The 26,846-nt window shown below is 43.3% G+C and overlaps 1 protein-coding gene across 3 annotated transcripts; it reads left to right on the forward strand.

Annotated features, from left to right (window-relative positions):
- Positions 1-11,566: 11,566 nt before the first annotated feature.
- Positions 11,567-26,379, forward strand: mrpl35 (mitochondrial ribosomal protein L35). Of its 3 annotated transcripts, none has more exons than XM_041185478.1 (4): positions 11,567-11,678; positions 15,039-15,231; positions 16,570-16,711; positions 25,979-26,379. In XM_041185478.1, exons 1-4 carry the CDS (start codon positions 11,654-11,656, stop codon positions 26,165-26,167), a joined length of 549 nt encoding a protein of 182 aa, XP_041041412.1. In that variant the 5' UTR covers positions 11,567-11,653; the 3' UTR covers positions 26,168-26,379. The 3 variants fall into 3 exon arrangements, with proteins under 3 accessions (XP_041041412.1, XP_041041402.1, XP_041041393.1); XM_041185468.1 differs by lacking the exon at positions 11,567-11,678 and adding an exon at positions 14,049-14,200 and having other exon boundaries at positions 25,983-26,120; XM_041185459.1 differs by lacking the exon at positions 11,567-11,678 and adding an exon at positions 14,067-14,200.
- Positions 26,380-26,846: the final 467 nt, after the last annotated feature.

Genomic DNA, 26,846 nt, shown 5'->3' on the forward strand with positions numbered 1-26,846 from the left:
GTCTCCTAAATGTTCCCCCACTGACAGTTGATCTACTTGGCCCACCTCATTCCCAAGAACCAGGTCCAACAGTGCATCTTTTCTTGTGGGATTGGACACATACTGCTGTAGAAAATTTTCCTGAACACAATCTAGGAACTTTTGTCCCTCTCTGCCCTTTACAATACCACTGTCCAAGTCTACATGCTGGTAACTTTGGTAGGAAGAATAGAGGCATAGACTATTTTCTAAATGGGGAGAGAATTCAGAAGTCTGGAGTGCAAAGGGACTTGGGAGTCCTAGTCCAGGATTCTCTTAAGATAAACTTGCAGGTTGAGTTGGTAGTTAGGAAGGCAAATGCAATGTTGGCATTTATTTTGAGAGGACCAGAATATAAAAGCAGGGATGTGCTGCTGAGGCTTTATAAGGCTCTGGGCAGACTACATTTAGAATATTGTGAGCAATTTTGGGCCCCGTATTTCAGGAAGGATGTGCTGTCCCTGGAGAGGGTCCAGAGGAGGTTCATGAGAACGATCCCAGGAATGAAAGGCTTAACATATGAGCAGCGTTTGAGGACACTGGGTCTATACTCGATGGAGTTTAGAAGGATGAGGGAGGATCTGATTGAAACTTACAGAATACTGAAAGGCCTGGATAGAGTGGACATGGGGAAGATGTTTCCATTAGTAGGAGAGACTAGGACCCGAGGGCACAACCTCAGAGTAAAGGGAAGACCTTTTAGAACAGAGATGAAGAGAAACTTCTTTAGCCAGAGAGTGTTGAATCTATGGAATTCATTGCCACAGAAGGCTGTGGAGGCCAGGTCATTGAGTGTATTTAAGACCGAGATAGATAGGTTCTTGATTGGTAAGGGGATCCAAGGTTACGGGGAGGAGGCGGGAGAATGGGGTTGAGAAACTTATCAGCCATGATTGAATGGCAGAGCAGACTTGATGGGCCAAATGGCCTAATTCCTGCTCCTATTTCTTATGGTCTTATAATGAAAGTCACCCTTTATAATTACTCTATAATGCTTGCATCTCTCTATAAATTCCTTGCAGGTTTGTCCTTCTACGTCCTCACTATTAATAAGAATATAGACTACACCGAGCAATGTAATTACACCTTTTTTGTTCCTTAGCTGTAGCAAAATTGATTCTGTCCTTGAACCCTCTGGGACATCCTCTTTCTCCTGCACTGCAATGCTCTCCTTAACCAATATCGCCACCCTACTTCCTTTCCTATCTCTTCTGAACACCTTCTACCCAGGAATATCTAACACCCAATTCTGCCCTTCCTTGAGCCACATCTCTGTTATTACCACAATATCATATTTCCACATGGCAATCTGCACCTGTAACTCCCCAATCTTATTTACAATACACTGTGCATTCACATACATGCACAGTAACCCTGATTTAGGCTTTGTTACTTTTTCCCTTGTCCTGACTTTGCCTATTAGCTTACTATTCTCTATTCTAGTGCTACCTGTCCTTCCCACTATTTTGTGCACCTTGGTATTCCTTGCTAATATTTTCCCTTAGTTCCCACACCCCTGCTGAGTTAGTTGCAAGAGCAGTTAATAAAGCATATAGTATCTTAGACTTTATTAATAGGGGCATTGAGTACAAGAGTAAGGAGGTCATGTAGAACTTGTTTAAGACACCAGTTAGGCCTCATCTTGAGTACTGCTTCCAGTACTGGGTGCCATACCTGAGGAAAGATGTGAAGGCATTGGAGAGAGTACAGAGGACATTCACAAGGATGATTCCAGGGATGAAGAGCTGTAGCTATGAGGATAGATTGGAGAGATTGGGACTGTTTTCCTTGGAGAAAAGGAAGCTGAGTGGAGACTTGATAGAGGTATTCAAGATCCTGAGGGGTATGGACAGGGTAAACAGTAGGAAACTGTTCCCACTGAAGAGAACATCAAGAAATAGAGGGCACAGATTCAAAATAATTGCCAAAAGGAGTAAAAGTGATGTGAGGAAAAATGTTTTTACCCAGAGGCTGGTTGGAGTGTGGAATGAACTTCTAAGAGGGTGGTGGAGGCAGATTTTATAAAGGTATTCAAAAGGGAATTGGAATGCTATCTGAAAAGAAAGAATTGCAAGGTTATGCAGATAAGGCAGGGGAATAGGACTAGGTAAAATGTCTTTCAGAGAGCCAGTACAGACTCGGTGGGCCAAATGGCCTCCTTCTCCACTGCAAAGATTCTGTGTTTCTGCGATATACATGGAAAAGGGGCAACAAGAGTAGAATGTATAGGGCAAGCACAAAGCACTGAAGCTGCACCGCCTCTGAACGATGACACTGTACAGCGATGTCCAAATACTACATTATTCTGAGATTCAGACTTCGGCCTCGCCACAATAACCAAATGAACCTATAACATTGACAAGAGAGCAAAAGACCAGCTGATTTATCAAGCCATGGCCACATTCAGAATGTCTGAAGCATCATGAACAAGCACTTCCTACAACTACAACTACTACCAACCTTCCCGCCACTAACCATGTAGTCTCCTGGGACAGGCAAAGAAACTGACAAACCCCAAGGCCAAAAATGAGAAAAATGCTCTGGAAGATTCTTCTGACCCCTGGAGGACAACAAAACCAATCAGGGAAGCACGTGGGCCATTTGCCATTAATTCCATTGTTCTCCCTGGTCTCTCTTTCAGGCTGAACATGACAAAGTATCACTGACTTCCACCTCCCTAACCTTTTCACCTGCTTTAGTTCATCCATACTCTTGTCAACTCGGGCTCCAACCATTTCAATACTTTCATGGTTGGCCTCCCATCCTCCTTTTTCTCTAAAGTTCAAATCATCTAAAAACTCCACTACCATATCCACTCTTGCACCAAGACCAGCTTGCTTAGTCTTCATTGACATTCATGGACCCTTGGTCTTTCAATACCTGTAATTTCAAGTACTCACTGCAACCACTACTGAACTTTCCATTTCTTTGCTTCTAGCCTCTTTTGCATCCCTCTATTTCTTTGCCTCACTGTTGACGTTCCCCTGGCCAATCCACCTTATGACCTATCTTTTAGAATCCATTTAAACCCTCAGCTTTGGGAAAGCTTTTATTCACCCCCTCCTGATGACTGTGGGCTGGCTTTTTTTCTTACAATACCGTGAAGTGCTATGGACATTTTCTACATTAAAGGACCTAGATAAATGAAAACTTGCTGTTGTTCACCACTCTGTGTAAAGAAGAACTTCCTGATATCCATTCTAAAATTGTTTTTTTATTAATCTGAACCTGTGTGCCCTTGTCCTTCTCCTATAGTTTAATTTGAAGTAGTACTCCAATCTCATATTGTACATGCCATTCACTGCCTTCTATACCACTGTAAGATCACCAAAGATGTCTCTCCGGTCTTTCCTTGTAACTCAGAACTCTAACACTGGCTGTTCTCTGACCTGCCACCAGTGCTTTAACATCTCCTTTGCTTCTTGGTAACCAGAACTCTTGGGATGAAGGCGTCACTGATAAGCATTAGTTGGCAATCCTTAATTGCCCTTGAACCGAGTGGCTTGCTAGGCCATTTCAGAAGGCAGTTAAGAGACAACCACATTGCTGTGGGTCTGGAGCCAGACCAGGTAAGGATGGCAGATTTCCTTCCCTAAAGGGCATTCAGATCCAGGTGGGTTTTTCTGACAATTGAAAATGGTTTCATGGTCACCATTACAGAGGCTAACATTTTAATTCCAGATTATTAATTGAATTCAAATTACATCATGGGATTTGAACCCATGTCCCCAGAACATTAGCCTGGGCCTCTGGGTTACTAGTCCAGTGACATTATCACTTTGCCACTGTCTCCCCCAAACATATGACTCAAGGTGTCACCAGGGCACAAATCATGACTTCCTCTGACATGTTTTGTCTGTGTAATTTCACATTCTGTTGGATTGCTGCTTCCTAATCTGCATTGGTTGGACATTTTGGGCTGGATTTTATGGCTGCAAATCGGGCCGGTTGCCCCTCCCCCTGCTCCCCACCCCCTTTGTGAATGTAAAAAACAGCATGATGATGTCAGGTTGGCAATCTACGATGTCCTCACGCCAGTATCCGAAATTACGAAAGGCAAGCAGCCAACCACCGTTTTGAAGTGACTAATTAACAAGCGATGGGCTTGTTAGGGACCCAACCTTCTGCAATTTTTCATTGCCTGCCGCATTTTTTGGCATCAGGCTTAATAAAGTTTGGGAATGTTTTATGGCAGCCATGATAAGGTAACGCAAGAGCAGAAGATAAGCCTGCCATGGCTGCATGTAGCAGCAGATTCTGCTGGTGAAGGTGACAGCGTCTGAATGCTTTTTAAAATTCTTTAAAAAATTTTTTGGAGCCTTCGATGAAAAAGTAAAGACAGATTCTGAAATCTGGCGCCTTTAAATTAGGAGCCATGAGTGACTTCCTGTTCGCAGCATAACCCCTCTGCCACATGACGTCCCAATCTAGACTCCTGATTGGGCGCGGATCTCCCCTATCGACCTCTAATTGGCTGCCTTCCCACCAAGCAGCCACTGATTGGCCATCTGATGCTTAATTAGATGAACTGGGAGGGCGCGGGCGGGAGCAAGCAGTTCGCTCAGTTTCCATTCCACCTCCCTCACCCCGCCAAATAATGTTAATTCCGTGATGAAAGCAAAATACTGTGGATGCTGGAAATCTGGAAAAAAAAACAGAAAATGCTGGAAAAACTCAACAGGTCTAGCAGCATCTTTGGAGAGAGAAACAGAGTTAACATTTCGAGTCCTTATGACTCTTTTTCAGTGCATAAAATCCATGCCTATGAGTCCTCTAATATTCCTCGGCTTCTTTCAGCTCCATCCACAGAGCTTTCAACACTATTTATGGAGTACTTCTGACATGTAGTATTTTACTCATAAAAGTCTGCAATTTCATTCACCACAATTATTTCCACTTACATTTTTTTTTGCAGCTCATTCTGTAATATCTGAGCTGCTTCGAATTCCACTGCCGCTCCTAGTTTTCATTACATATGCAAATTTCATAAACTTGCATTAGTTTTTGTGTTCAAACCATTGATGTAATTTACAGCCGTAGTCCTTCATCACACCCTTTCCACCCTTCAGCCGATTTCTTATCCATTCTCAAAATTACCTGAATTCCCACAAATTTAAGCATAACTAATTACAATGTGTGTAATTCCTAGACTCCTAGAAGTCTAGGTGTAACACACTGTAAGGCTTACCATTGTCTACCTTCTCAAAGAAGTTAAGGAAGTTGGTCAGAAAGAATTTGTCTCTTCTAACTCTATGTTAACAGCAATTAGTCAATTCCATTATTTTATTTAGGATTAAAGTAAGACTGATATATCTGTAATTGCCTATTTCTGATTTGCCACCCTTTATATATATGGTTTCATGTTGGAATAGTTTCAGTCTACTGATGATTGACATCCTTCCATCTCTTTGGTGAGGTCAAGTGAGATCATCTGCTGCACTTGCTTTGATGGCAAAGTCTGGCAAGTCAAAGTTGGTCATAAGTGTCACGTATGAAGTTGTCCCTTGCCGGTGGTGTGGGATGATCTCTGCTGGCACCTTGTTTGCAGGGCTGGTGTCTGCTTTGGAGCCTCCGAAACCACATGTCGTCCCGGTGCCAAATTCCTGACCACAGCTGTTGTCGTCATTTGCTTCAATCGTCAGCTAGAGTTTCCCACTTGTCATGATTGATGTTGAGGCTTTCATGTCACTTTTGACAGCATCCCTGAATCAGAGCTTTGAGCGTCTTGCAGGTCTCTTGGCACAGGCTACTTCCCCATATAATATATCCTTGGGGATGTGGCCGGCTTCCACCCTGTGCACATGCCCAAGCCAGCGAAACCTTCTTTGCTTGATTAGCGCTAGCATGCTCAGCATGTTTTTCCTAGAAAGGACTGCTTCATTGGTGATTTTGTCTTTCCATGAGATGTCAAGGATGTATTATAGATACCAGAGATGGAGGTTTTCGTGGTAGGTGTAACTTGTCCAGGCTTCGCTGCCATACAGCAATGTGCTGAGAATACAAGTCTTGTAGATTAGCATCTTGGTCCTGTGGATCAGTTTGTTATTTTTCCATGCCCACTTTGTTGGTCAACCCAAGTTGGTGGCTGCCTTTCCAACCTGTGTTTTGACCTGTTCATCGAGAGGCAGTTTGTCTGTCACCGTAGATCCAAGGTAACAGAATTTGCTGACTGCTTCCAGTGGAGTTGTTCAGTTTGATTACAGGCAGAGACATAACATCCTGTCCCATTACTACAGTTTTCTTAACACTGATGGTGAGGGAGAACATGACACCGGCATAGGACAGATGATCCATGAGGCTTTGGAACTGCTCTTCTGTCTGGGCAACTGTGCAGCATCATCAACATACAGTCGTTCTCTGATCAGGACATGCCGCATTTTCGCTCTTGGTTGAGGAGTTTCCCATCTGATCGGGTGTGGAGATACACTCTTTCCATGTCGGCCAGGCTAGCATAGGTCAGGAGGACAGGGAAAGCGACACAAAGCAGGTTAGGAGCTAAGACACGGCCTGTTTCACCCCATTCTTGATTTTAAAACTGTCAGAAATGGAGCCGTCGAACTGAGCGGTGCCAAGCATGTTATCATGGAAGGACTGTATGAGACTGCGAAAAATTGTGAGGACAGCTGATTTTTCTCTAGTATCCAATAGAGGCCTGTCCTGTTGATAGTGTCAAATGCTTTTGAGAGATCCTCAAAAGCAAGCTGGAAGGGTGTTTGCTATTCAATGCACTTCCCTTGAAGCTAATGGAGGGAGAAGATCATATTTGCCATGGATCTGCCTGCCACATTGTGCCTCTGTGTACATTCAATTGGCTAATCGATGGAATGACCCTGGCAAAGGCCTTCCCAGAGACATTGAGGAGTGAGATACCCAGTAGTTGTTGCAATCACCCCCGTTCACTGATACCTCCCAAAATATCCAGTCATTTCTTCACACTGGGTGTCAATCCTTCACGAGTATCCTCCCTAGTCTCCTTTAGCAGCCTGGACTAAATATCAGTCTATCTCTAGGGATTTATTGTTTTAATTATTTTTAGTTTGTCTAGGACATTGTCATCTATATTAAGGTCATCAATTTTGCCTGACGTTACTCATGATTTCTGTTGTGAATATTTAGTCGTAGTTATTCAGAATTATTACTAATTTGAGTTCATACTATTTCAAGCTGGTTTGCAAATGTTGACGCTACTTCTCTGACCTTTTACCATTCTGGTATTGGAGACCTTCTCATCACTGTTATGCTTTGTGTCCTCAGCTAGGCTTACAAATTACATAACAAAAACAAAAATAAAAATACCTGGAAAAACTCAGCAGGTTTGACAGCATCTGCGAAGAGGAATACAGTTAACGTTTCGAGTCCGTATGACTCTTCGACAGAAGTAAGGGAAAAAAAAGAAAGGTGAAATATAAGCTAGTTTAAGGGGGGGTGGGACAGGGAGAGCTGGATAGAGGGCCAGTGATAGGTGGAGATAGCCAAAAGATGTCAAAGACAAAAGGACAAAGAGGTATTGCAAGGTGGTGATATTAGCTAAGGAATGTGCTAATAGGTGACATTAAGGGTAGAAAGCAAGACGAGCAAGGTACAGATAGCCCTAGTGGGGGTGGGGTGGGGGAAGGGATCGACATAGACTAAAAGGTAGAGATAAAACAATGGATGGAAATACATTTAAAAATAATGGAAATAGGTGGGAAAAGAAAACTCTATATAAATTATTGGAAAAAAGGGGGATCGGAAAGGGGTGGGGATGGAGGAGAGAGCTCATGATCTAAAATTGTTCAACTCCATATTCAGTCCAGAAGGCTGTAAAGTGCCTAGTTGGAAGATGAAGTGCTGTTCCTCCAGTTTGCGTTGAGCTTCACTGGAACATTGCAGCAGGCCAAGGACAGACATGTGGGCATGAGATCAGGGTGGAGTGTAGAAATAGCAAGCGACAGGGAGGTCTGGGTCATGCTTGTGGACAGACCGAAGGTGTTCTGCAAAGCGATCACCCAGTCTGCGTTTGGTCTCTCCAATGTAGAGGAAACCGCATTGGGAGCAACGAATACAGTAGACTAAATTGAGGGAAGTGCAAGTGAAATGCTGCTTCACTTGAAAGGAGTGTTTGGGCCCTTGGACGGCGAGGAGAGGGGAAGCAAAAGGGCAGGTGTTGCACCTTCTGCGGTTGCATGGGAAGGTGCCGTGGGAGGGGTTTGAGGTGTAGGGTGTGATGGAGGAGTGGACCAAAGTGTCCCAGAGGGAACGATCCATGCAGAATGCCGCTGGGGGGGTGAAGGGAAGATGTGTTTGGTGGAAATGGCAGAGGATGATCCTTTGAATGCGGAGGCTGGTGGGGTGATAAGTGAGGACAAGGGGGACCCTATCATGGTTCTGGGAGGGAGAGGAAGGTGTGAGGGTGGATGTGCAGGAGATGGGTCGGACACGGTTGAGTTCCCTATCAACCACCGTGGGTGGAAAACCTCGGTTAAGGAAGAAGGAAGACATGTCAGAGGAACTGTTTTTGAAAGTGGCATCATCAGAACAGATGCGACGGAGGCAAAGGAACTGAGAGAATGAGATGGAGTCCTTACAGGAAGCGGGGTGTGACAAGCTGTAGTCAAGGTAACTGCGGGAGTTGGTAGGCTCGTAAAGAATGTTGGTGGACAGTCTATCACCAGAAATTGAGACAGAGAGGTCGAGGAAGGGAAGGGAAGTGTCAGAGATGAACCATGTGAAAATGATGGAGGGGTGGAAATTGGAAGCAAAATTAATAAAGTTTTCCAGGTCCAGACGAGAGCATGAAGCAGCACCGAAGCAGTCATCGATGTACTGGAGAAAGAGTTGTGGGAGGAGGCCGGAGTAGGACTGGAACAAGGAATGTTCCACATACCCCATAAAGAGACAGGCATAACTGGGGCCCATGTGGGTACTCATTGCCACACCTTTTATTTGGAGGAAGTGAGAGGAGTTTAAGGAGAAATTGTTCAGTGAGAGAACAAGTTCAGCCAGACGGAGGAGAGTAGTGGTAGATGGGGATGGTTCGGGCCTCTGTTCAAGGAAGAAGAGGAGAGCCCTCAGACCATCCCGGTGGAGGATGGAGGTATGGAGGGATTGGACATCTATGGTGAAGTGGAGACGGTTGGGGCCAGGGAACTGAAAATTGTTGATATGATGTAGGGTGTCAGAGGAATCGCAGATGTAGGTGGGAAGGGAGTGGACCATGGGAGAGAGAATGGAGTCAAGATAGCAAGAAATGAGTTCCGTGGGGCAAGAACAGGCTGACACAATCGGTCTGCCAGGACAGTCCTGTTTGTGGATTTTGGGTAGGAGGTAGAAGCGGGCCGTCCGAGGTTGGGCGACTATGAGGTTGGAAGCTGTGGAAGGAAGATCTCCAGAGGAGATGAGGTCAGTAACAGTCCTGGAAACAATGGCTTGATGTTCAGTGGTGGGGTCATGGTCCAGGGAGAGGTAGGAAGAAGTGTCTGCGAGTTGACGCTCAGCCTCCGCGAGGTAGAGGTCAGTACGCCAGACAACAACAGCACCACCCTTGTCAGCGGGTTTGATGACAATGTCAGGGTTGGATCTGAGGGAACGGAGTGCAGCAAGTTCAGAGAGAGACAGGTTAGAGTGGGTGAGAGGAGCAGAGAAATTGGGACTGATGTCACGCTGACAGTTCTCAATGAAAAGATCAAGAGAAGGTAAGAATCCAGAGGGAGGGGTCCAGGTGGAGGGAGAATAATGGAGGTGGTTAAAAGGATATGTTGAACAGGGAGAGGACTCCTGCCCAAAGAAGTGAGCACGGAGACGAAGGCAGCGGAAGAAGAGTTCAGCATCATGTCGAGCCCGAAATTCATTGAGATGAGGGCGTAAGGGTATGAAACTGACCCCTTTGCTGAGCACTGAACGTTCAGCATCAGAGAGGGGAAGATCAGGGGGTATGGTGAACACACAGCCGGGGCTGGGATTGGAAGACGGGATGGGGACAGAGGGATGGGCAGGGGTGAGGGTCCTGGAGGGTTGGTGGCAATGAGTTGTTGCAGCTTGCGTTCCTCTGCATCGGAAAGAAAGAGACAAAGTTTCTTGTTGAGGCGTCAGATGAGACAAAGAATAAAATGAAACTGGGGGCAAGGGCAGCTTAGAAATAGGATGCGTCGGTGCTGACGGCGCATGGCACTGAGTGTGGATCTCAGGATGCGATGAGAACAGCAGTCCAAGGAGCATTGTCTGTCCCGGAGATACCTGTAATCCCGGGTGGACTCAAAATATGAGGGATGGAACTTCAGTTGAAATCCACGTGGGGTAAGTCGGAGACAGAGACAGTCACTGAGGAAGGAAATATGGCTACGAAAGCGAGTTTTGGTAAACACCTTGTCAAACACCAGGAGAGAAATGGAAAGCAATGAAGATGAACAAGGCAAAAGAGAGAAGAGCAATACTTCTTCAAGGTAGGCATTCCTTTAAGAGAAGTGGCAGTCAATTAAACACTAAGATAAAAAAACTGCGGATGCTGGAAATCCAAAACAAAAATAAAAATAAAAATACCTGGAAAAACTCAGCAGGTCTGACAGCATCTGCGGAGAGGACTACAGTTTCGAGTCCGTATGACTCTTCAACAGAACTAAGGAAAAAGAGAAGAGAGGCTTTATACTACACTGCTTTCCACAGCTTTCTACCCTTAATGTCATCTATTAGCACATTTCTTAGCTAATATCACCATCATCAATACCTCTTTGTCCTTTTGGTTATCTCCACCTATCACTGGCCCTCTATCCAGCTCTACCTGTCCCACCCCCTCTTAAAGCAGCTTATATTTCACCACTCTTCTATTTTTCCTTAGTTCTGTTGAAGAGTCATACAGACTCGAAACGTTAACTGTGTTCCTCTCCGCAGATGCTGTCAGACCTGCTGAGTTTTTCCAGGTATTTTTATTTTTGTTTCTGTTTTGGATTTCCAGCATCCGCAGTTTTTTGCTTTTATCTTAGTGTTTACAAATTACATATCCTATTGAGTTTAACAATTCTTTGATTACTTCCCCCAACCTTGCCTCTTAAGGTTTCTTTGTGTCGTCTGGACATTTAGTGCATTCTGGGAATAACTGATAAGTTACCGGGTGCAGAAAAATTTGTCAGAATCTTACCAATGCCAAAATTCACAACTTTCTTATGTCTCTCCCCACCCAACAGCGCCGTGGGTGTACCTATTGCACATGGACTGCAGCGGTTCAAGACGGCAGCTCACCACCACCTTCTCAAGGTACCAATACTATACAATCCCATTAAATAATTGGCCACATTAAAAATGAAAATAAATATAAATATTCGTGATTACATTTGGAGTCCAGGGTTTACAATCCAGAGACACATCAAAACAGCTCATCTCTAAATTAGGGGTGGGATGTATTTGTCCTGCACTCTCTTTTTACCCAATAAAACTGGTCAGGACAGATTGAAGGGACGATTTGCCGACCCATTTTATAGAAATGATAACCAGCTCTAAATGCAGGCTGCACAAATCCCGCCCGCCCCCCAGATAGAGATGGAGATGGAGATGGAGCGGGAGCGAGAACCCAGGGAGCTGGTGGAGAATTTTGAAATTCGCGAGTCTGAGCTCTGACTGGGCGTGGCCACCGTAGGTTGGGGGTGAGAGGTGAAAGGTGAAGATGGCGGCGCTGAGAAGCGCGGCCGGTGGGTGCAGCTGAGATAAGGCGGAATGGATGGATCGCTCGGCCCTGCGGTGGTTTGGAGTTGGGCCTCGGTGCAGGGGGCAGCTCCCTTGGGGATTGCTGAGGCCGGGGCGGCGGCTGATTGTCTACCTCGAGGCCGGGAAACTCTGCCCCCAAACCCGCGGCCTCTCCACCCCCCCCCCCCTCCCCCGGCGGAGGCAGCCTGGCCTGGCCTGGCCTGGCCTGAGACAAGCGGGAATGTTTTCTTTGGTCAGACAAGGGAGGATTGCTAGGAGAATTGCTCCTTCAGAGAGGCAGCACTGACGGGGAGGGCTGAATGGTCTCCCCCTGTGCTGCAACCACTCTGTGATTCTATATAGTATTTCGGTCAGGCGATGACCATCTCCAACAAGAGAGAATCCAACCATCGTCCATTGACATTCAATGGCATTACCATCACTGAATCCCCCACTGTCAACATCTTGGGGATTACCCATTGAGCAGAAACTGAACTGGACTAGCTATATACATACTGTAGCTACAAGAGCAGGTAAGAGGCTAGGAATTTTGTGGAGAGTAGATCACCTAACTGCCGGCCATCCACAAGGCATATATGAGGAATGTGATGGAATACTCTCCACTTGCAGCTCCCACAACACTCAAGAAACTTGACACCATCTAGGACAAAGCAGCCCATTTGATTGGCCAATTGATCCACAAACATTCACTCCTTCCAACGCACAGTGGCAGCAGTGTGTACCATTTACAGGATGCACTGCAGGAACTCACCGAGTCTCCGTGGACAGCACCTTTCAAAGCTGTGACCCCTACCAAGAAGGACAAGGGCAGTAGATAGATGGGAACATCGCCGCCTGGAAGTTCCCCTCCAAGCCATACACCATGCTGACTTGGTGTTGTTGTTCCTTCATTGTCACTGGGTCAAAATCCTGGAACTCCCTCCTTAACAGCACTGTGGGTGTACCTACACTACATGGACTGCAGCAGTTCAAGATATTGACCTTCTTGATGGCAATTGGTGATGGGCAACAAATGGTAGCTTTGTCAGTGATGTTCATATTCATGAACATTTTGTTTTTAAAAAAAGAGAGCCTACCGAAACTTAAGAGGAGATAGTGGATAAGTATTTCAACCAGAGAAGGAGATTAGTGTGATTGATCTAGAAATAGCTGGCAGCAACCAAGATGGAATGACTGACCTCTGCTTGTCCATGTGGTGTGGATACACCCCAGTGCTGTTAAGAAGGGAGTTCCAGAATTTTGACCCAGTGACAGTGAAGTAATAGATTTATAGTTCAAATTCAGGATGGTAAGTGACTTGGAGGGAACCTTACAGGTGATGGAGTTCCCATGCATTTGCTGCCTATGTTCTTCTAAGTGGCAGAGGTCTATGCTTTGGAAGGTGCTGTCAAATGAGCCTTGGTGAAGTACCTTGTAGATAGTACAGACAGGTTGTTGCCACTGTGTCGGTGATAGATGGAGTGAATATTGAAGGTGGTGAATGGGGAACCGAGCAAGCAGGCTGCTTTGTCCTGGATGGTGTCAAGCTTCTTGAGTGTTGTTGGAGCTGTACTCATCCAGGCAAGTGGAGAGTATTCCATCACACTCCTGGCTTGTGCCTTGTAGATGGTGGATAAACTTTGGGGAGTTACTCGCTGCAGAATTCTCAGCCTCTGACCTGCTCTTGTAGCCATGGGATTTATATGGCTGGTCCAGTTCAGTTTCTGGTTAATGGTAAGCCCCTCAGGATGTTGATAGTGGGCGATTCTTTGATGTTAATGCTATTGACTGTCAAGGGGCAATGATTTGATTTTCTCTTGTTGGACATGGTCATTCCCTGGCACTTGTGTGGCATAAATGAACATGCTGGACTTTCAACAGTCATCACTGTTGTTGAGATCTTGGAACTATGTTTCTTCTTTGTTATGCTTTAAAATCAAATGCAGATGGGACGCAACTGTGCTAAATTTGGTGAAACTTTGTCCTGCTTATTCTGTGTCTATTATTGCTCCCATATGTTTTCCTGATCAGAGTTGAGATGGACATCCAATGTCCTAAAATGGACACATGGACATCCTGTATGCACTTTTCTGACATCCATGCATGTCATCAAATTCAACCTACATCATAGGATCCAGGCATGTTGGGGGGTAACTGACTGGTCAAGTGAGAGTTTGTTTGAGCGCTGCAAAATACCTCTGCCATTTCTGATCATTTTGGGAACTGCAGATTGTTGGCACTTGGGCTCTCCTGATATTTTCCTATTGTAAAACTCTTTAGCTGACCTACTTGGAGGCATTCTGGAGGGATGCTGTATGTCTGCACTTGCATCTACAGACAGGTGCGATACCTCCCTCTGGAAGATGTTGGTCATTTGATATGCTGATTGCTTGATTGATTATTATGCAGGAAGATTTTTTAGAATTGAAACATGTCACACTTAATGAAAAAAGCGTGCCAGGGTCAAGAGCCAGTGTTGCCACATTGATTGCATCAAAGATGCCACCAACCATTTCTGTAGGCCCTGGTATGTATGCCTGGTAAAACCATGGGAGAACTGGGTTTCTCAAAGTCTTGGTCATCAGCTGCAAGGGTATCTGCATTAACTGTGCAACATATGGCTGGCCCATTCAGCAATGGTCAACTGTGATCTGAAACTGGAATGCACCTCTTTGCAGGCATACTGATCAGGCAGGATGGTTACAGTAGAAGGGAACAGAGGACAGCTGCTTTCATAAGTAGTTCACACAGAACAGCCTTGACTCAAGCAGCTCTTTAGCAAGGAGGCTGGTTTTTGGGCTGTTTCATCACTTGCCTGCAGACAGAGGCTTACAGAATTTTGTTTCCCCCATCATGTCCACATCCCTTTAGGATTCACTTGGGCATGATATTTTTCACCCCCATAACTTAGTCTGCTCTTGAACTTGTGCAAAATCATACAAATTAGTTTATGCTGGAAAATTGGCAAAGGCTTAAATTTGGAAGAAGGGAGAGTGAAATGGCAATTTATCCATAACTAGTTTACACATGAACACATGGAGCGGATCACTATGGGAGGCAGTCAGGACCAATTGTATCAGTACATTCAAGAGGAAGTGCTTAAGTACTTGGAGAGAAAAATTATAGTGGGGTATGAGGTATCATGAGCTGCGATGCTTCGTAAATACTGGGACTTGCCAGTATGTTAAATGATCTTTGCAAACAATGTTTCATTCAATTATTTGATCATTCTGGCAGGACTTACACCAGTGTTTAACCATTCTGAACTAACTTACATCTGTGGATAAAAATGGTACTTTTAAGAAAAATAAGTGAATTGTTATAATTTTTAAAGATAAAATATTCTCTCTCGTTTGTATTGTAAGGAACATTGAAGTACTTCCTTCCTTTGGTCCAGAAAAATGCATCAAGAGGTTTCTCCGTTACGCAGCTGGTCTCCAGGTTTGCCACCCTCAACCTCCGACATGTTCAATCTCCAACTATATCCGCAGTAACCAAACTGGGGGCACCTTTGGACAGTAACATTATTTGTGCACATAAAGTCTCTGCTCTCAAGAGGTGAGTTTAAAAACAAAAATTTCATGGTCAGGGAAGCAAAGTGCATTTTGCTGCAGCTTAATAGCTCAAATAGGTGAATCTCCCTTGTGACTTAAAATTCCAAGTCTATTTGTTTATCACATGGATGTGTGTCCATTGTATGTAGATTCAGATGTATTTTTTTTTATTCTTCCATGGGATGTGGACATCGCTGGCTGGGCCTGCATTTTATTGCCCATCCCTGGTTGCCCTTGAGAAGGTGGTGGTTAGCTGCCTTCTTGAACCGGTGCAGTCCATGTGGTGTAGGTACACCCACACTGCTGTTAGGGAGGGAGTTCCAGGATTTTGACCCAGTGACAGTGAAGGAACGGCGATAAATTTCCAAGTCAGGATGGTGAGTGTCTTGAAGGGGAATTTTCAGCCAGTAGCTCTTTACGATTGGTAACAGAGGAAAGAACCTGGTTAGTCTCTTTTTGCACATCTAACTAATGAGCCGTTTGTTGGTTTGTCCCTTCGAACCCGACAACCCTCTGAGTTATCAGTGTTCTTTCAGTTCTGGCCTCGGAACCATCTCAATTTTATTGCTCCACCATAGATGGCTGTGCTTAAGCTGTGCCTTGGGTTCCCTTCCAAACCTCTACTTCCACCTTTAGGACACTCCTTAAAACCTTATTGACTTTGATCATACTCTTGGTCATCGGCCCTAATCACTATTATGCAAGGAGCCGTTGTTATTGTAGTCCTCAAATAAAATCTCACCCATTAAGTTGGAAAGCCACAGCTGTTGCTGTGTCTGATCTCCTTTCCGGTATGCCCCTGGTGGCAGAGCTGAGGTTAGAAACTAAGGGAATGAGAAATGAGGCCCACTACGACAATGTTTATCATTGTTCACTTTTCATTTGCAACAGAGTCATCACTGCTCAAGTCCAAGAGAGCCAACAGACATTGAGGTTTAAATATATCAAGATTTTTACTGTCAGCCTGTTCCCCATTCCTGGATTCTCCAGGTGGCCTGTTGTGCTCTCAAGCTGCCATGTACTGTACAGCTGTACAATATCCCTAAATCTGGCCAGTTCATCCCAGAACAAATGCTGTGTTAGCCATGTCTTATCTTAAATGTATTAAAACACCTCTGTAGTCTTATTTATTTTTCCTATCTTTGCCTTTTACTGAGTTGACAATTCAGACATAAAATCATTTTTAAAAGGTGGATTTCCTGAAACTGTATATTGACAAAGGATAAAAATGTACTTGGCCAAAATTACTGACCAGATAAAATTAATTCATCTAATGTTTCTAAAGAGTGATGAAATTTTGTAAATATTGTATTAATGTGATGATTATTTCTCTCATGTATAGCGTGCCTCATCATGCTCCTAGTTTTCAACAGCCAGTGAGAGCCCTGACTTACTGCAGTCTGCGCAAAGGAAAACGGAAGTCGGTGAAATCTGTTGTCAAAAGGTTCCTACGGTTGCACTGCGGTCTGTGGGTGCGGAGAAAGGTTTGTGTTTCCAACATTCTGCATTGGAAGGGATACAATTTATTTTTAAAGAAGTTTCGAGCTAATGACATAATGTAGGAAATTATCTAGGAGGCATTTTAGGGCAGGGAAGGATGTAGGTGAAGTAGTTTGGGAAGACAATTCCAAAGGGACAAAGGTTCAGTTTCCAGATGGTGGAGCAAAGAACAAGCAGAAATCCAAGGTTAGACAAGCAGAGGGAGTGGTTGGACCTAGAACGATCAAGGATTCCCTAATAAAATGGAGGAATTTGAGATGAGGACCTGAAGTCAATTCAGTGGAATACAGGGAATGAGGACAGGGGCAATGTGTGAAACATTTTCCAGGAGAGGAACTGGGATTTGTTTTAACCCCCCCTCAGTACAGCTCAGGTTTATTTACTCTCTGCCCTCCCGCACTCAAAATTCACATTAACGAATACAAGAAATCAGTTTTGTTTCCTAGTTTGAGAAATGACCTCCGTAAACCACTCAGCCATTTAGTTAGATAAATACGGGATAGGGTCATAAGATATGGAAGGAGGAAAGGGCATTCATATAGTTTTGTACTGTCATGGACTGTCCCATAAGACACAGGAGCAGAAGTAGGCCATTCAACCCACCGAGTCTGCTCCGCCTTTCAATGAGATCATGGCTGATCTGATAATCCTCAACTAAACTTTCCTGCCTTTTCCCCATAACCCTTATTTCCTTACTAATTAAAAATCTGTCTATCTCGGCCTTGAACATGCTTAACAACTCAGCCTCTATAGCGCTCTCTGGTAAAGAATTCCATAGATTCACTACCCCCTGAGAGAAGAAATTCCTCTACATCTCTGTCTTAAATTGGTGCCCCCTTACTCTGAGATTATGTCCTCTGGTCCTAAACTCCCACAAGGGGAAACAACCTCAGCATCAACCCTGTCAAGCCCCCTAAGAATCTTATATGTTTCAATAAGGTCGCCTCTCAGTCTTCTGAACTCAAATGAGTACAGGCCCAACTTAATCAACCTCTCTTCAGGAAAATCCTTCCATACCCAGGATCAACCTAGTGAACCTGGTTTTGTGAAAGGGAGGTCATGTCTCACTAACTTGATTGAGTTTTTCGAGGAAGTGACAAAGATGATTGATGATGGAAGGGCAGTGGATGTTATCTACATAGATTTCAGTAAGGCCTTTGACAAGGTCCCTCATGGCAGACTGGTACAGAAGGTAAAGTCCCACGGGATCAGAGGTGAGCTGGCAAGATGGACACAGAATTGGCTTGGTCATAGAAGACAGAGGGTAGCAGTGGAAGGGTGCTTTTCTGAATGGAGAGCTGTGACTAGTGTTCTGCAGGGATCAGTGCTGGGACCTTTGCTCTTTGTAGAATACGTAAATGATTTGGAGGAAAATGTAACTGGGCTAATTAGTAAGTTTGCAGACGACACTAAGGTTGGAGGAGTTGCAGAAAGTGAAGAGGATTGTCAAAGGATACAAATGGATATAGATCGGTTGGAGACTTGGGCAGAGAAATGGCAGATGGAGTTTAATCCGGACAAATGCGAGTTAATGCATTTTGGAAGGTCTAATACAGGCAGGAATTATGCAGTAAATGGCAGAACCCTTAAGTGCATCGACGGGTAGAGGGATCTGGGTGTACAGATCCACAGCTCACTGAAAGTGGCAACGCAGGTGGATAAGGTAGTCAGGAAGGCATATGGCATGCTTGTCTTCATTGGCAGGGGTATTGAGTATAAAAGCTGGGAAGTCATGCTGCAGCTGTATAGAACCTTGGTTAGGCCACACTTGGAATATTGCGTGCAATTCTGGTCACCACATTACCAGAAGGATATGGCGGCGTTGGAGAGGGTGCAGAGGAGGTATACCAGGATGCTGCCTGGTCTGGAGGTTATTAGGTATGAGGAGAGGTTGGAGAAACTCAGATTGTTCTCACTAGAGCGACGGAGATTGAGGGGCGACTTGATAGAAGTTTACAAAATTGAGTGGTATGGACAGAGTAGATAGTCAGAAGCTTTTTCCTAGGGTGGAAGAGTCAATTACTGGGGGATATAGATTTAAGGTGAGAGGAGAAAACTATAAAGGAGATGTGCGGGGCAAGTTTTTTTACGCAGAGGATGGTGAGTGCCTGGAATTCACTGCCAGAGGAGGTGGTGGAAGCAGGTACGATAGCGGTGTTTAAGAGGCAGCTTGACAAATACATGAATAGGATGGGAATAGAGGGATATGGACCCCGGAAGTGCAAAATGTTTTAGTTGACGGGCAATATGATCAGCACAGGCTTGGAGGGCCAAAGGGCCTGTTCCTGTGCTATACTTTTCTTTGTTCTTTGTTCTAGGGCCTCTTCTACACTATGTGATTCTGTGATTCTATAGCTACTGTTAGGGGGCCTATAGACTACTCCCACCAGTGTCATCTTCCCCTGGTTATTTCTTACCTCCACCCATCTGGATTCTACATCTTCCCATCCAAGATCACTTCTTGCTATCATACTTATTCCATTTTATACTAATAAAGCTACCCCACCATCCTTTCCTTCTTTCCTGCCTGTCCTTTTGAAAAGTCACATACCCCTGAATATTAGTTCTCAGTTTTGATCTCCTTGTAACCATGTCTCCGTAATGGCTATAAGGTCATACCCATTAACCTCTATTTGTGCTGTTAATTCATTTATTTTGTTCCGAATACTATGTCCATTTAAGTAAAGAGCCATTAATTTTGCCTTTTTACCATTTTTTTCTGCCTTTGGCCCTATTTGCTGCTGTTTTTTTAATGTTTGTACACTGTATCTTCCTGTCACTCTCTGGGTATCATTGCCTAAATAACTGCCCTGCAAGACTGCCATATCCTTTTGCTTTGTAAGCCTACATATCCCCTCTCCAGAACCCTCCCCCACCGCACATCCTCTATTTAGATTAAAGCTCTCTCTCCAGCTGTAGCTATTCAGTTCGCAAAGACACTGGTCCCAACACGGTTCAAATGAAGCCCATCCCACCAGAACAGCTCCCTTCTACAGTACTGCTATTAGTGCCCCAAGAACTCCACCCATTCCTCCACACCAATCTTTGAGCCATGCATTTAACTCCTTGGCTTTATTTACCCTATGCCAGTTTGCCTGTGGCTCAGGTATAAATCCCAAAATAACTGGAGGTTCTGTTTTTTAATTTAGCTCCTAACTGTTCAAATTCTTTCAACAGAACTTCCTTTCTAGTCCTATCAATGTCATTGGTACCAACGTGGACGATGACAGTTGGATGCCAACCCCCCCCCCCCAAGTTCCTCTCTAGCCCTGAGGAGATGTCCTTAACCTTGCCACTGGGCAGGCAACACAGCCTTCAGGACTCATGTTCACCGCTACAGAGAACAGTTTCTATCCCCCTAATTTATGCTGTCCCTCATTACTACATTCCTTTCCTTCCCCCCACTTGAATAGCTCCCTGTACCATGGTGCTGTGGTCGGTTTGCTCATTCTCCTTGCAATCCCTGCTCTTATCCACACAACTTGCAAGAACCTCTTAACTGTTTGATAATTGCAGGGGCTGAAGCTCCTCAAACACTGCCTCCTGGGTCCCCATACCTGCCTCACCTATAGTCACACCCTCCTGTCCCTGATCACAGACCAAATTTGAATTACCTAATCTGAGGAACGTGACCACATCCTGGAGTAAAGTGTCCAGGTAACTTTCCCCCTCCCTGATGTGGCACAATGTCTGCAGCTTGGACTTCAGCTCCTCAGCTCGGATCTAAAATTCCTCAAGCTGCAAACACTTATTACAGATGTGTTCGCGCTGGATCATGTTGGTGCCCAAAAGCTTCCACATGCTGCGGTAGCAACACATCACCCATCCTGCCATCACTATCATATTTTATTTAATTTATTAATTACTTAAATATCCCTGCTGTTTCCACTTGAAGAATCCCCACTCTTTCCACTCAACTGTATATTTTTTTACACCAATATCAATTTTATACTTAACAAGCTACTTTTGAGAAAAAGAGAGAGAGAAAAAGACTAGAGACCTAAACATAAACTAAATACCCTTTTACTTTAAAATTCAAGAAGTACTCACCAATCCTACTCACCCATCTGCTGCTTCCCCTGCACTCATATCATGTTGTGATTTTGAGCCTTAGGAATAGGATGAACCTTAAACACTTACCAGATACTCACCAATTAACCAACTTCTTCTCTTGTAGCAGAGCAAGAATCAATTCCTGGAGGCTGAAAAAGTTTAGGCAAAAGCAACCAAACACCTCTGAATTTATGTGCTACTAATACAAAAGGCCTAGCTGAGTCACTTAATGAGGATCCAGTATCAGCTGGTTCTTAATTAAACTGCTCTTTCACTGGAACCCTTGAAATAAACCTTGCTTAAGGCTGGCAACTACCGAATTTAAACTGTAGATTTCAGTTTAATACCAATGTCAATTACAAACTAAATTAGGTTTGTATCAAATAAAAATTTAGACTTTCTTACCCAACAATTGCATGTACTCAGTCCCAATTTAGCTCATATCACCAACTATTTAAATTGTTCCACCCTTGGCGACTGGACCTTAGGCTGCGCGGGCCTTAAACTTAGTAATCCCCTTTCTAAACCTCTCCACCTCTCTCCCATTCTCTTCTCCTTTAAGTCACTCCTGAAGATCTACCTCTTTAACCAAAATTTTGGTCATCTGTCCTGATATCTCCTTCTGTTGTTTTGTTTCCAGTTGTTTGATAACTGTCATATGAAGCATTTTAGGATATTTTACTACTTTAAAAGTGCTATATAAATGTTTTGTCTAAGAAAAACCTGCAATATTAATTAAGTCGTGTGAAGGGAAAATTGTATCCAGTTCAACTTTTAAGTTTTTTTTTGTAGCGGGTATTTCTGAAACCATCTATAAGTCTATTTTTTTTTTTGGGCACAAACTCTATAACTTGTACCCAGAAAAAAAATCACAATGAATGCTGTCATATTGTGGTGTTAAACAAGAACAAACTAATCTGTTAATATTCTTCAAGTAAGGGAATTTGCCATCTTTACGTGGTCTTACCCACATGTAATTCTAGTCCACTTTAGGTGGTTGACTCTTAATGTCCTCTGAAGTGGCCTACCAAGCCAGCCCACTTAATTATACGAACGATAACTTCAAGAAGCTGGTTTGCATAGAATTATGTACATTGGCACAGAAACAGGCCATGTTTCTCCTCTCCTGCCACCTCCCATCTTTTTATAATCTAAATCGACCATCGTAACCAGTAATTCCCTTCTCCCTTATATACTTGTCTAGTTTCCCCGTAAATGCATTCATACTATTCACTTCAACTGCTCCCTTTGGTAATGAGTTCCACAATTTCACCACTCTTTGGGTGAAGAAGTTTCTTCTGAATTCCCTCTTGGATTTCTTGATGATTATTTTATCTTAACGGCCTCTAGTTATGCTGTTCCCCACAAGAGGAAACATTCCCTTTGTCAAAGCCTTGTATAATTTTAAAGACCTCTATAGGTTACCCATTAAAACAAGGTCAGCCTTGTTTTTTTTAAGAGAAAGGAGTTAATGTCAATCCTTTCCTAATATGTATACCCACACACTTCTGATGTCATCCTTGTAAATCTTCTGTGCACCCTCTCCAAAGCCGCTATATCCTTTTAATAATATGGCAACCAGAACTGAATGCAGTACCTAAGTGTGGTCTAACCAAGGGGTGATACAGGTTTAGCATAACTTCCCTATCTATCCCTAGATGTTCTTCTATTTTCTCCTTTATGAAGGGTTCCATTATTTTCCTACTACCAATGTTAAGCTGAATGGGCAGTAATTCCCTAGACATATCCTTTTCCCCTTCTTAAATATAGGAATTACATTGGCTACCCAGCAGTCCTCTGGCACTAAACATTTTTCTAATGAATTATTAAACATGAGTAGTAATGCCTCTGGTACCTCTTCCTTATATTCTTTTAAAATAGGTGGATGCAATCCATCCTGACCAGGGGCTTTATCCTCTATTAGTTTATTCAATACATTCCCCTTTTTGTTTTAAATGCACTTATCTCATTACTCATCTCATCATTCAATGTCATGCTTGCCTTTTCTATCACCCCAGTAAATATCAAAGCGAATTAGTCATTGAATATTTCTGCCATAATTCCATCATTCGCTGTGGTATTACCTTGTCTATCCCTTAAAACTCCTATTCTTATCACACTGTTCCTTTTTTTCATTGATGTGCTTGTAAAATATTTGACTATGTTGTTTTAGTTCCTTAATTTAAGTTCATAGTTCCTTTTCGCCTTCTTTGTTGTTTTGACTTCTCTCCTAATCTCTACATATTCTCTTATCCTGAACTCCGCTGCTGTCTATGTATTTAATTTATGCCTCTTTCCGAGCCCTCCATTGTTCCCTTATGTCTTTATTCATCCATTAATGATTAGTGTGTTCTTTTAGCAGAATATATTTTTCCTGCACTCTGTTAACAGTGTTTTAAATGTTTCTGATTGTTGTTTCACATTGTTATTCTCCAGTATAGTTGCCCATTTTGTTTTTCCAAATTGTATTCTCAGTCCCTCAAAATCAGCTTGTCTCCAACCTATTAACTTGGTTTTCGTCATATTAATGTCCTTCTCTATCATCATAAAGTGTATTATATTATGGTCACTATTGCCCAGATGTTCCCCTACTTTTACTTCTTTTATTTGCTCTGGTTCATTGCCCATTACTAAACCCAATAGTGAATCTTCCCTTGTTGGACTTTTCAATAAATTGGGTTAGAAAAGCATTCTGTACACGTTGTAGGAACTTCATTCCCTTATCAACTTTGCCTACCTCTTCTGTCAAATTAATATCAGGGTAGTTGAAATCCCCTATGATTATTATTCCATGTTCAATTCCCTGATTTGTCTGCATATTTCTTCCTCCACCTCCATTCCACTTATTCCTGGCCTGTAGACTACACCTATTAATGTGATGGATCCTTTATTACCTTTTATCTCTATGCATATGAATTCTGTTTTTTGTCTTGCTGATGGCTGTGTCCCTTTATCTCTACTGCCATCATGTTATCCCGGATATGTACACTACTTTACCTCCCCGTTTTCTCTCTTTATCTTTTCTAAATATGTTATACCCTGCAATGTTTAATTCTCAGTCTAGATTGTTCTGCAGCCATGTCTCCGTAATCCCTGTTATGTCTGGTTTTCCCAATGCCTTCAGCTCCCCTGTTTTATTATGGACACTATGTGCATTGATGTAGGACACTTTATCTCATTTTTAATAGGATTTCTCCTTATGTCATGATTTAAATTCGTCATGAAATCCATTGATCGGTGTGTCCCTGGGTGCTAAGTTCACAGTCTGTGGAGACTGTAAAATTGAAGGTACAGGATGTTCCAATGCTTGTTACATTGCTTCCTGCCTAGTAACAAGGATGGAGCCCCTTGGGAGTGTTTTGTACACCCCCAGATCAGTTCAAGGGTCAGTGAACACCTCTTCTTGAGGCAGTCAGTTTCACACAAGCTGCAGCCAACAAGGGTCACAAAGACAAAGGGAGAGAAAGAGGTCCCAGTTAAGTTGAGGTAAAGAAAGAGATGCAGGGAGCAGACTTTAAATAAAGAGGACCACTGGGGCAAAGGTGGCCCTTTGGAGCAGTGGTATTCTGCTTGGCACAGCTATAAATCTGAAAGTGTGCTTGTGAGTTAGTGTCCGGTGTACTTGGGAATCCAGGGAGAAGGAATCTCGGAAGGTGAGTTTGAAAGCCTGTGAGGTGGGTCGTTGTTAAAGCCGTTCATGTGGGAGCAACTTTGAGAGAATTCCAAGGAGAGATTTTTGAAGGTGAAGCTAGGAATCCCTCATGAGACAGCGTTTCAACAAGATTGTTTGCCTTTGTGTTAACTGTCTTGTCTTCGTGAGTTCTTGAGAAATCCGTGGACTCTGTCTTGGTTGCATCTGTCATTTACTCTGTAGTGTGTTGGGTTTAACCACAGTTCGTCTGTTAACTCTCTTGTACCACATTCTCACCCTGAATGTCAGAGAATAAGATACGTATTGTAAATTGTTTTTATCTTTCTGAACTTGTATAATAAAGATGGTTTTTGTTAGTTCAAAACAAATGGAATCTTGTGGCTTTGTTCCAAAAGCAGGTTCTTGAATCTCAAACTTTATCTACTGTAAACAAAAAGTTATTGATCTCCGGGCCTGGCCAGGGTTCATAACAGACCCTAACATAACCCTAATTATTTCCTGTAGATCCCTCTACTCAACCACCCCCCCCCCCCCCCACAACCGCCCCTCTGTTCCCCCCCACTTCACTGGTTTTAAGCCTTTGCCACCTTCCTAATTTTCCACAAAGACACTGGTCACATCCTGGTTCAGGTGGAGCCCATCTCTGCAGTACAACTTCCTCCTGTCCCAGAACTGGTTCCAGTGTCCCATGAAAAGGATCCTCTTTTTCCCACTAGTCCTTTAGCCACATGTTAACTTTCCTGCTCTGATTTGCACATGGCTCAGGCAGTACTCCAGCGATTATTACTCTTGAGGTCCTGCTTTTTGATTTACAGCCTAACTCCTGATACTTTAATCGGGATCTCCTCCCTGTTCCTTTCTATGTCGATTGTTCCAACATGGAACAGATCAACTGGATTTACCCCCTCCCTTTCCAAGTTCCTTTCCAGCTATCATGACATATTCCTTACCCTGGTAATGGGTTGGCAACTTTCGTTCAGAAGTGATAATAGGATTAAGATAATTAATAACAGAGCAATATATGCAGGATTGCCAGTGTTGCCTAAATAAATAATTAAGAAAAAAAATCTCAATTGTAATTCACATGGAAAGTACAATGAAGAAATGCAAAGCAACCTATATTTTTAAAGAAAGTGGAATTAGAAAATTGAAAATAGATTAATTAAAATAAGTTCAAGATGTGTAATTACTGACCAAATTTCTCAGCATGGGGCAATAGTTGCAAAGGCAAAATTATAGTGTTTAAGCAAACATATGGAATATGCAAGAATGTGCTACTAATTTTCTGGTATCATTTTCTAATCCCAGTCCTTCTAATATCTCGATTTACATTTCCCAATAGTTACAAGAAAGGGACTAAAGGCGAGACAAGTGAATTTGGGAAACTCCCTTTCACCCCAATCTATTCGCCAATTGAAAGTGACACCTTTTCTCTTTCCTTAGCAGTCATTAACTGAGATTGAACAGACCGTCCTATCAGGTGTTGAACAGCTATGAATACAAGTGATGCTGCTTAGATCCTCAGCAATGCTCCCTTTGCTTTCAGGCAGGTTACAAGAAAAGACTGTGGAAGAAAAGAGCTACAAGAAAACGTCGACTCCGACAGCATGTCTTCTGCAACAGGACCCAAAGCAAAATGCTGGACAAGATGACGACGGATTTCTGGAAAAGGCGGAACTGGTATGTGAATGATCCTTACCAGATGTATCATGATCGAACAAACCTGAAGGTTTGAATATTTGTGACAATTCTGGCAAAATTTTCAGCTGTTCACTGCATTAATCCAGAAACAGAAGAAACACCAAATATGTTTGGAGTTTAATGCTGACCAACCTTTTCCAGAATAACTGACTGTTAATATCGGAAAGCTAGGAGACGTTGCTATATTTCTTGTAACATTTATCTGTACTCTTTAATGCTCCATAATAAAACTTCCAATCCATGTAACATGAGTAATATGCTTGAATTTTTATGCTTTGTATCGGTTTTTTTGGGAAAGCACTTTTCAAACTCCATGTTGGGTAGCATTCTCTAGAAAAGGTAACAGATCTCATCTGAGGCAATAGCAATGGCACTCTTGATCTGGCTGTGTAATAGCAATAAGAAAGAGGACCTAAAAATCCATGACCAACTGTGCCTTCAGTAGTCTAGGCCCCAAGGTCTGGAATTTTCTCCTTAAACATCTCCCTCTCCTCCTTTAAGACCCTCCTTAAAACTTCTTTGACTAAGCTTTTGTTTGCCTCTCCTAACGGCTTTGCCTTTGGCTTGTTGTCAATTTTTTTGCTTCTCTGGAGTGCTTTGGGACATTTTATTATGTATAAAATGCCAGTTTGTCCCTAAAGACACTATATAATTCAAGTTGTTGTTAGCTATAAGGAAATGTGAAGAGCAGCCTGTAAAAATTCTTTTCGCTT

The sequence above is a fragment of the Carcharodon carcharias genome, chromosome 1, assembly GCF_017639515.1.
Source record: "Carcharodon carcharias isolate sCarCar2 chromosome 1, sCarCar2.pri, whole genome shotgun sequence".
Lineage (NCBI taxonomy): Eukaryota > Metazoa > Chordata > Chondrichthyes > Lamniformes > Lamnidae > Carcharodon > Carcharodon carcharias.

What these genes read in the sequence shown, in the direction of transcription:
- mrpl35 (XM_041185459.1), top strand. Translation starts at nt 14,077, where the DNA reads ATGCAGGAAGATTTTTTAGAATTGAAACATGTCACACTTAATGAAAAA. An exon ending in AACCATTTCTGTAGGCCCTG is followed by an intron (nt 14,201 to 15,038) that starts GTATGTATGCCT and finishes TTGTATTGTAAG; the next exon opens with GAACATTGAAGTACTTCCTT. An exon ending in GTCTGTGGGTGCGGAGAAAG is followed by an intron (nt 16,712 to 25,978) that starts GTTTGTGTTTCC and finishes CTTTGCTTTCAG; the next exon opens with GCAGGTTACAAGAAAAGACT.